This window comes from Ovis canadensis, chromosome 5, assembly GCF_042477335.2.
Source record: "Ovis canadensis isolate MfBH-ARS-UI-01 breed Bighorn chromosome 5, ARS-UI_OviCan_v2, whole genome shotgun sequence".
NCBI lineage: Eukaryota > Metazoa > Chordata > Mammalia > Artiodactyla > Bovidae > Ovis > Ovis canadensis.
Window position 1 is genome coordinate 56,642,911 of NC_091249.1, and position 10,623 is coordinate 56,653,533.

Below are 10,623 nucleotides of genomic sequence, written 5' to 3' on the forward strand. Positions count from 1 at the left end.
TGAGCACAGCCACAGTCCAGTGACTGGCTCCCATACGCCTTCCTGAGCCTCAGTTTCCTCATCTATAACATGGAGCTAAGAACAGCCCCAGTCTCTGGGATGAGCCACTGTCTGGAAGGGCTCTGGATTTCTGACGCTGGCCTCCAGAACTGGCCCAGACCCCTGACTTTGGTTAAGTCTGGGTGATTTCCTGTCCACAGACTCCTGAGTGCTAGGCAGGTCTGTCTTGGGCACACAGAGCCCAGCACAAGCTCCACACGCTAGTAAGTGCTGGACAAATACCTGAATTAGCAGGTGGTGGAGGTGCAGCCCTGAGAGGGACCTGGATTCCTGCCTGCCCATGCAGATTCCAGGGCAACAGTGACGTGATAGCTCAGACCCACGGGCCCCCCAGCTGCCTTCCTCCGGTCACACTGCACCTGATTCTCATTAGCAGGAGACTCAGGCTCCCCTGCCCCAGTCAGCTGGGCCCCACCCCCACGCCCTGCACTGGCCTGGAATCCATGACCCTGGCACTGAGGCCAGCCCCCCTGGAAAGGTGCCAGAGGCTGGCTCCCATCAAATGCACTGGGGCCCCCTTAGAGCCCCCCATGCCCCGGGCACCCCCATTTGACATGCCAGGTGGACATCTGACTACACAGAAGGTGCTTCCTATCCCTGGTGGCTTGGCTGGGCCGCACTCTGAAATCTGGTCTCTGGAAAATTCCAAGACCTAATTCCAGCCAAATGGAGCCCTCCTAACCCCTCCCCATTCATTGTGTTATGTAACATATGGGTATTAATTCTGAAGCATCTGGAGGCAGCTGCCTGGATTCAAACCCAGCATTGCCCCTTCCTGGCTGGGGAAGTGAGTTTACCTCCCTGGGCCTCAGTGTGTTCATCTGTGAAATGGGGACAAGGCCAGTACCCGGGTCTCAGGATCAGTGAAAGGGTGACTTTAGGCAGTGAAAGTGTGAGACACAGCTCAGAGGTGCCACCATAGTTCCATGGGGCCCAAGCCTGCCCTCTTGTCCTCTGTCCGCCTGCCTCTCCATGGCTGTCCAAGCCAGAGCCAGGAGTGGCCACCCCTAGTGCCTCTCCTTTAGTTCCCAAACCCTGCTCCTCATGCCTAGTGTCCATTATTCACAGCAGCTTCCTCTCAGTGCCCCTCTGGGCTACACCACCCTCCCCACCAGGCCCAGTCCCAGAGATATTGGGCTTCTTCCCCTTCTTCTCTCTTCCTCTGCACCTGCTGTGGCTCCCCAGGACCCCTTGTGAGGCCTCGAGAGAATGAGACAAACCTTCTGACCTCAGTTTCCTACTCAGAGAAATGGGCGCGTGAACAATTCACAGCTTGGCGGGAGGCGCAGGATCCGAGAAGCCAGCGAGCAGAGCGCGTGTGACTGGCTCGGGGTTTACCTGCAGGATGCCAGCGCCCGTTCTGGTCTCTGGAACTCCCGCCAGCCCGGCGTCCCCGCATGCCCACAAGCCCCCACGCGCCCGCCCCCTCCCGCACCGGTCGCCCGGAGCGTCTGGACTCCACCCCTCCCCCCTCGGCCAATAAGAGGCGTCCCAGCAGCGCCCGGCCCCTGGAGCAGCGCTGTGCGTGGTGGTCGCGCCCGAGGCTGCGCCAGTGAGCCAGCCAGGTCCCCAGGGAGGGATGGATCCCCGGCCGCGGCGGCGGCGGCGGCGCAGTTGCTGCCCGCTGGTCTCCGTCTTTCTGCGAGACCCAAGCTCGGGGCGCGTGTATAAGCGCGGGAAGCTGATCGGCAAGGTGGGGACTCCAGCACTCCAAGTCCGCGGCAAAGGGGGCCGGGCGGAGCGGGGGTCCCAGCCCGGCGGTGCCCAAGTGAGATCTCGACCCGCAGATGAGCCAGTGTGCGCCCTGGCTTTTGTCTCTGCGTGTCCGCGTGTCTGCGGGAGTTTGGAGGCTGGTGCGGGGCTGGCGTGGGTGGACGCCCGGGTCTGCGATGTACTCGCTGTGCGGCGCGCGTTGTGTGGCGGGAACCGGTGTTGGGCGTGCAGTGCTGTGTCGTGGGTTATGCGTCCAGGGTATGGGTGCGTTGTGTGTTTTGGAGCCCTGGTGCGGACTCAGACCCTGTTTTGTTGTCCCTGTGCGTGTGTGTCTGCGTGTGTCATAGGTCTGTGCTTTCTGTGTGCGGGCTTTGTAGCATGTGTCCGGGTACTGTGTTGGGGTTCTGTGGACTCTGCATGTCCAGGTATGGAGGCGTCTGTAATGTATCTGTGTGTCTTCGTGTTCATCTGTGTGTGTTGCTTTGGGGATGCAGGTAGGAAGGTGTGAGCTGTGTGTGTGTGTGAGAAGGCCTAGCCATCTGTCCTCACACCTGTACGCACCCAGCTTGACTCTCCTGCCCTGCAGGGCGCCTTCAGCCGCTGCTACAAGCTGACCGACATGTCCACCAGCGCTGTGTTCGCGCTCAAAGTGGTGCCTCGCGGAGGGGGCGGGGCTGCGCGGCTAAACGCCTGCGGCAAGGTACTCTCTGCGCGTCAGTGCCTGGGGGCCCCAGGACAGAAGCGGGTCCCCAGAGAGGTCCCTGCCCTGGGGTGTGGAGCTCGCCTGTGGGGGCATGAATGCCTCGGGTGTGGGCGCCCACCGGGTGTATACACATGGTGCCCTGCCTGCAGGTGGAACGCGAGATCGCTCTACACAGCCGCCTGCGACATCGCAATATCGTGGCCTTCCACGGCCACTTCGCTGACCGGGACCATGTATACATGGTGTTGGAATACTGCAGTCGCCAGGTGCGGGGGCAGAGTGAGAGGGAGGCATGTCCCCTCCCACCCGTGTTTGCTGAGCTCATCTGTCCCCCCACCCTTGTCTGTCTCTCCTTACCTGTTTTAACCTGAGACCACACCAGGCCCACCTGTGCACCTCTGCCCACCCAAAGGCTCTCTTAACCCACCTAGGCACATCTTAGCCCATCTGTGCTTCTCCTGAACTCACCCAGGCCCCACTTGCCCACACCTGTCTCCAACTGGGCAGCCCTGCCCCCTTCCCCAGGTTCAGGGCTCCCAGGGCCACTCACATGGTGTAGCCCAGAGTCCAGATGTCTGATTGGCAGGAATGCCTGTTCCTGGACCCAACTGAACTTAGCTGCACCTTCACAGACCCCTTGAACTCAGCCCACTTAAATACACCTAAGCTCATCTGTGCCCAGCATGTACCCACCTTGTGTTTATCTCTGGCCTACAAGCTCATGGTGGCCCCTCCGTCCACTGAACTCCTGTGCTCATCCTCGGGCTCAGAGCTCACCAATGCCCATGCCACAATAGCCACGTTCACCTGGGCCCGGCTGAATTTTCCTTTGCCTTCTTGGGTCCCTGGAACTCACCTGCGTCTCCTCGACGGTGGTGTGGCACCTGTCGGGCCCCTGCAGTCTCTGGCCCACGTGCTGCAGGCACGGCAGACGCTGACGGAGCCCGAGGTGCGCTACTATCTTCGAGGCCTGGTCAGCGGCCTGAGCTACCTGCACCAGCGGCGCATCGTCCACCGGGACCTGAAGCTCAGTAGGGGCGGCGCTACAGGGCGGCGCTTCGGGGCGGGGTGAGGGCGGGGCTTCCACTGAAGCCACGCTCCTTCCTCATCGCCCGCTGCATCCCCCTCCACAAGGTAACTTCTTCCTGAACAAGAACATGGAGGTGAAGATCGGAGACCTGGGGCTGGCCACCAGGATGGGGCCAGGGGGCCGCTGCCACAGGTGACTGGAAGCTCTGAGCGGGCTCTCTGGGTGGGTGCAGGTGGGCCTGGTCTGGTGTGAGGCCCCCCAGTCTTCCTCAGCCCCCGTTATGCTCCCAGAGTGCTCTGCGGGACCCCGAACTTCCTGGCTCCGGAGGTAGTGTCCAGAAACGGACATTCCTGCCAGTCGGACATCTGGGCTCTGGGCTGCATCATGTGAGTTGCTCTGGGAGCCCCAGGCCTAGGGAAAGGGGGCCGGAATGCCCAGGTGGGGACAGGCACCAGCAGGTAAGGACAGCTGTAAGCATATATGGAGGAGGTTGAGTGTGGGGACAGGCAGGTATGAGCAAACATAGGACCTCAGAGTATGCAGCTGGGGGGCAGGCAGGAGCAGGCACCTGCCATCACTTGAGCCTACAGGTATGAATAGGGATACAGGAGGGTGTATGTGCAGCAGAGGACGGGTTTGAACCTGCCCTGAGGTGTGGACAGGTGTGTGCAGGTTTTACGTACACAGGCGGATCAGGACATTTGTACTGACATGAGGTATATGCAGGATTGGAACAGGTGTGAGCAAGCATAAATTAAAACTGGAAAGGTCTATGCAGGTGTCCAGGTGTAACCCAGGTGCAGGCAGGTGTACAGACAGATGCTGGTGTCTTCTGTGCAGACAAGAATGACTAGGTGAGAGTGGACGCAGGGCAGGTGTGAGAAAATGAGTGTGAAGCAGGAATGGTGTCAGGGATTGAGGGTAGGGTTCACACAGGTAGGTGTGAACCAACCCTGGATGCCCAGAATAGATCCAAGCAGGTGCCCTGCTTCCTGCCCCCGACCTGGCCAGGTACATGGTGCTGACTGGCATCCCTCCCTTCGTGGCGGCTCCCCTGTCGGAGATGTACCAGAACATCCGAGATGGCCGCTACCCCGAGCCTGCACACCTGTCTGCCAACGCGCGCCACCTCATCGCCCGCCTGCTGGCCCCCAACCCGGCCGAGCGGCCCAGCCTGGACCACCTGCTGCAGGATGACTTTTTCACACAGGTGTGGGGTGTCAGCGGGACAGGGGGGCCCCTCTCTGGGGTGTCTCAGCAGCCCCAGGTGAGGGACAGGACCCCCAGGTAGCACAGGTACTCAGGAGCAGCCTGCTGACCTCCAGCTCCCCACTCTAAAGGGCTTCACCCCGGACCGGCTGCCACCCCACTCCTGCCACAGCCCGCCCATCTTCGCCATCCCCCAGCCTCTGGGCAGACTTTTCCGAAAGGTGGGCCAGCTGCTACTGCCCCAGTGCCGGGCGCCCTGTGAGTACCTCTCCTTCCCCCATCACCTGCTCCTCCCTGCCCTGCATCTCACACACCTGTCATATCCCCTTCCTGCTCTGAAACCATCTCCACGGCAGATGCCCTCCATGTGGGGCCAGGCTCTACCCCCACCCCCAAATCCTTGTGCTCCCTGCAGGTCCCTTGGCTTCTCAGAAGGCCTCAGGTCCTGGAGAAGATGGTTCAGACCCTGACTCCATGGAGTGGGGCAGTGAGGTGAGGGCCGGGAACGAGGAGGTAGTGGGGAATGCAGAGGGCGTCCTCACAGCTGGCTGGGCACAGGGAGAAGTCATGAAGTCTCCATGGGGAGGCCAGAGACCGCCACCAGTTCCCAACATCTGCTGCTCCCTCCCCAGGACTCCCTGTTGGAGAGTGGGACTCTGTGCCCCCGAGGGCCCCATCCAGCTGCTGGCCCAGGGGACCATCCAGAGTGCCCTGGCGGGTGAGCATGCTCCATCCTAGACAGGAACTGTGGGCAGGGGTGAGGGTTGCGAAGTGCGGGGTGAGGACTGTGCCTTGCTAGCATCACAGCCCTTCTCCTGGCCTCAGTTTCCCCACGTGTAATGTGAGGGCAGTGTCTGGATTCCTGGGTTGAACATGGGACTTTTCTGGATGTGGGAGCTGGGGGTGGGGTTGTCCTCCAGATCCTGTGTCCCCCAACAGAGATCTGTCTCCCCAGGGCCCAAGGGGAGTCCAAGGCAGGAGGTAGAGGCAGCCATCAGAAACCTGCAGCTCTGCCTGGATTCGGGCCCCCCAGGTAGGGGCGGCACAAGATTTGCTGAGAAGCCAGGAAGACAGACTTCCAGCTTCCCCTGGCCCGCCCCCTGGGCTGCTGGATTTCCCTAGACTCCCCATTCCCGCCTTTTTCCTCTTCCAAGGATTCAATCCGGGCTGCCACATGGCCTTGAGCGATTTTATTTTTAACGCCAAAAAAAAAAAAATGCTTAATGAAATAAAGCAAAGCCCTGCAGTGTTTTGGAGCTTATACATGTTTCAGATTTATTCATTGCTAAAAGCAGCTGTGACCCCAGAGTCCCCCAGTTTTCTCCCCTCAAGGCAAGAGTAGCTTGGGCTGTTTTTGTTTTTCGGCCACACCATGTGTTATGCAGGATCTTAGTTCTCCCTGTCAGGGATTGAACTGGCTCCCCTGCAGCAGAAACGGAATCTTAACCACTGGACCGCCAGGAAGCCCCAAGAGTTGGTTTTCTATGCCCTGGACTTTTCTCCCATCTCCTGTGCCTCCACCAGGCCCCTTCAGGAACCCCCCCTCATGTCACTTCCTTCTTGTGCCCAGCCATGCAGGACCCCCAGGAGAGCAGCAGCCTGTCTTCTGGGCCCCCAAGTGGGTGGTCTATTCTAGCAAGTATGGCTTTGGCTACCAACTGTCAGACGGTGGCAACAGGGTCTTGGTTCAGGATAGCACCCACATGGCCCTGCACCACCCAGGGGGATAGGTCATGGAGTTCCTACCCGCTGTGGTTCCAAGCCCTCCCTGCTTCGCCTTTCTTCATTCACTCAAGTATTTAATAAACACCTACTGTGAATACCTACAGGTGTGTACTGCCTGCTGGGAGAGAACAATGCTAAACAAATGAATCTCTAAATTGATTTTGGTGGCAGTTTTCTGAAGAAAATAAAGCAGATGAGGTGACAGATTCAGGGGGTGGAGGCAAATCCACAGAGTGGTTGTGGAGGGAGGGGATTTCTGGGGAAGTGATGCTCAGGTGAGACAGGAAGGATAAGAAAGGGCTTGTCAGGAACAGCATCAGAGGCACAGAGAACAGCATGTGCAAAGCCCCCAAGATGGGACCCAGTGCGGTGGGTTTGAGGAGTGGCATGGAGGCAGACATGAAGTCACAGAGCCTCACAGGTGACTGCTGGGGTTGGGGCAAGAAGGAGGAGTCTGACTTGTACTTTTATTAACAGGAGACCAGCAGGGAGGTGGCTGGATTAGCTGGGTGGACAATGATGGTAATGGGCTGGGGTGGTGGCTGTGGAGAGGGGAGCAAGGGCTGCAATCTGGGTGTAGTTTGCAGGTTTGTGGGGGGGATGGAGCGGCCACCAGGCAAGAGAGGAAGGTGGCAAGAGGGCAGATGGGGGGAGCCATCGGGATCTCAGCATGGACAGCCGAGTCTGAGGTGCCATGGGTCTGGAGTTCAGGGCCGGGGTCGGGACTGGATGGATAGAGAGGGCTTGGACCCTGCAGAGCTGGTTTCAAATCATGGTCCAAGGGTCTACAGGAGCAGGTGTCCTCGGGTGTTCATGGTCCAAGGGTCTACAGGAGCAGGTGTCCTCGGGTGTGAGGTGCCCAGGATGGAGACCCTGACTCCGTGGTCACCGCCCTGTGCCCCCCAACAACAACCAGGTGAGCTACGCACCCCACTTGGGAAAGCTGCAGATGTTTACCCTGAGGAATTGGGCGCCCTGCTGTTCCCCAGGGCACAAGGTTCCCTGCTGGCTGTCCTGCGGCTCTTTGCCTGATCCATGCAGTAGTGGCTTCAAGAGGTGAGGGTGGACGTGGGGGAGCTAGGGGGGCGAGGTGGTGGGGAGCCCTGAGGCCTCCCAACTGGCTCTGTCCACAGGAGGGGCCTGCCCATGCCCAGCTGGCCGGTAGCACCTGGCCTCTGCTTGCTGTGATTCCTGGTGTCCGGGCAGGTGGTGCTGCTGCTCTTCAGTGACAGGATGGTGCAGGGAGTCAAGGGGCCCCTCAAATGGGCCTGGTGTGTTGGATGCTTTTGGGAGAGAGCCCTAGGAAGCAATTGGTTCCTGGTGGAGCCAGGAACTGAGACTTATGACTCCCAAGCATAAAACTGGAAATAAAATGTGTTCAAATGATGGCAGAATGTCACTGGGGATCATGGTCCCATGTGGTCACCGGTAGCAGCTGGCAAAATGTCATCTCATTGCAGAATCAGTTGTAGGTTTTCCTGAGCGAGTCTGGCAATCTCCGAGAAATTGTAGCTGCTCTTAAAACAGACTTCCAATGCAGTAGTATACAATCCTTACTATCATAGAAAAATTAGTATGATTTTATTTTACAGTGAAAACCCCATCTCTGTTTAGACCAGAGTGCCCTGACCTGGGCTGGATCTCAGAGGGCAGGACTGGCTTCAAATGGCCATGCCCAGCAGCGGGGAGAGCTGGCACCAGTGAGGAGCTGCTGTTCCCAGGACGCAGGCTTGAGTAGGAGGTCTCACTGGGTGGGTTTGGGCAGGGGGTCCCATCTGAGCCTTGGTCTCCCTGTCTATGCAGTACAGCTCTGGCTCCTGGCCTGGAGTCCCCACGGGTGGGGCATCCGCTGAAACTCAGGTCAGGGCACCCCCAGTCTCCTGTCCACTTGCCCCCCCAGGGCCGGGGCCTCTTTTCCCTTCCACCCCAGCTTCTCCCCACATTGGCAGGTCAGCAGCAGTGAAGATCGGGAACAACTCGTGTTGAGCGGGGGTGGTGAGGAGCTGCTGCTCACACAGTCTGGGAACTGGGCCAGCCTGGCACCTCCTACCCGCTGGGCATCCTGCGGGGCCATGGCTGTGCCCCAGGCACCCACCAGCACTTTCAGCATGCCATCCTCATGCTACAGAGCATCTAGCAATCCCGAGGGTCAGAGTGGACCTCTGCATGTTGATACCCAGGACCCAGGGTCCATTTCTGCTCCTGTTGCCCCCCTTTCCCTGCTGAGGGACGTTCTTGGGGCAGCATAGGGAGCGTGCAGGGGGTGGGGGGACCTCGCCTCACCTCTTGGCATGACTGTTCAACCCAGACTTGTGTCTGGATTTGTTCTTTTTCCATTAAAGGAGACTTGACTCTGCAGCCTGCCCCATCTGCCTCTCTTCGGGGCATTTGAGGAACTTTGGCAAGGGGGCACCCAAACCCGACATGATCTGAGCCCACTGCTCTCTGTGACACAGATAGATGGGCCAGATTGTCACCAACACAGAAATCCTTACCAAAGTGTGGTTCTGCCATGACCAAAACTCTGAAGTATGGAACACTGCTTAACAGATGGGCAGGGAAGACACGGATGGGGAGGCTGGGAAAATGGTGACCTCTGTCACGCCAGGGCAAGATATTTGGCACCTTTGCCCTAGGGAGGACTGGAGTCATAGTGTGCTCCTAGAGCTGGAGGCTCTGGTTAATGGACAGCTGGTCGTTATGTGTGAGAGGATAGTGTCAGAAAGATGAGTTCGGGAAAGAGCTGGCTGGCGAGCCAACAGAAATGAGAGAACTCAGAGGCTTGAGTCTGGCTGGTCTGGAAAAGACAATTGCTTCCTGAACCCAGACTGTAGGAGGAGGTGTTCTTCAATCCATCAGGCTCCCTGTGCTGGGTCAGGATCAGGTGGGGTGAAGCAAATCCCAATGCTTTTTGTTTTGTTTTTAAGATATTTTTTGATACGGACCATTTTTAAGATCTCTGTTGCATGTGTTACAATATGGCTTCTGTTTTATGTTTTGGGTTTCTTGGCCATGAGGCATGTGGGATCTTAGCTCCCCAACCAGGGAGGTTCCAATCCTAAGGTTTTAAACAAAGGTTCTGAGCCCTTTGTTGACATCCTTGCCAACTGGTGTGGCTGCATGTGGAGGCGGGAGGTTCAAGCCCATCTGCTGTGCTCAATGGGCAGATGTCTCAGGGGCTGGAGGCATGGCCCAGGCAGAGCTGCAGCCCTCGTTCAGGTGGCCCCTCACAGCCCCGGAAGGATCCCAGGGCCCACAGACACCCACCTGCAGGCAGGGCACAGGGGCAACTGAAGAGGGACGAGACCTGTGCCAGCCACCGAGCAGGTCAGAGTTGGGAACCTGAGCCCACCCCTGGCAGGCTTTTCCCTTTGAACTGCCTGCTTGGAAAGAATCAGTGCAGGAGACCCAGGCTCAGTCCCTGGGTGGGTAGACTCCTTGGAGAAGGGAATGACAACCCACTCCAGTCTTCTTGCCTGGAGAATTCCATAGACAGAGGAGCCTGCTGCTGCTGCTGCTAAGTTGCTTCAGTTGTGTCTGACTCTGTGCGACCCCATAGATGGCAGCCCACCAGGCACCCCTGTCCCTGGGATTCTCCAGGCAAGAACCCTGGAGTGGGTTGCCATTTCCTTCTCCAATGCATGAAAGTGAAAAGTGAAAGTGAAGTTGCTCAGTCATGTCTGACTCTTAGTGACCCCATAGACTGCAGCCTACCAGGCTCCTGCATCCATGGGATTTTCCAGGCAAGAGTACTGGAGTGGGGTGCCGTTGCCTTCTCCACAGAGGAGCCTGGCAGGCTACAATCCACTGGGTCGCAAAAAATCAGATACGACTGAGCAACTCACACACACACCTGCTATCAGTTTCCAAATTGCAACCTGACAGTGAAGCTAAATCCCCAGGGCTGATGCCTCTCGTCTCTGGTCCTCTTCCTTCCTGGTCTTCTTCCTTCCTTCCTTCTCTGGATCTTTCTACCCATTTTCAGGCACTTATGCCCCTGTGGCTTCCCTGGTGGCTCAGCTGATAAAGACTGCCCACAGTGCAGAAGACCTGCGTTCAATCCCTGGGTTGGGAAGATCCCCTGGAAAAGGGAATGGCTACCCACTCCAGTATTCTGGCCTGGAGAATTCCATGGACTGTATAGTCCATGGGGTCTCGAAGAGTCAGACAGGACCAAGTGACT

At 58.3% G+C, this 10,623-nt stretch overlaps 1 protein-coding gene across 1 annotated transcript; it reads left to right on the forward strand.

Moving 5' to 3' along the window:
- Positions 1-1,576: 1,576 nt before the first annotated feature.
- On the forward strand, positions 1,577-8,577 carry PLK5 (polo like kinase 5 (inactive)). Its single transcript, XM_069589728.1, is given in 16 exon segments — positions 1,577-1,753; positions 2,360-2,473; positions 2,626-2,742; positions 3,378-3,507; positions 3,611-3,698; positions 3,797-3,892; positions 4,518-4,716; positions 4,847-4,973; positions 5,131-5,231; positions 5,385-5,433; positions 5,671-5,757; positions 6,294-6,391; positions 6,394-6,441; positions 7,572-7,685; positions 8,390-8,452; positions 8,455-8,577. Coding segments are annotated over 16 exon segments (1,668 nt in total). The 5' UTR covers positions 1,577-1,639.
- Positions 8,578-10,623: the final 2,046 nt, after the last annotated feature.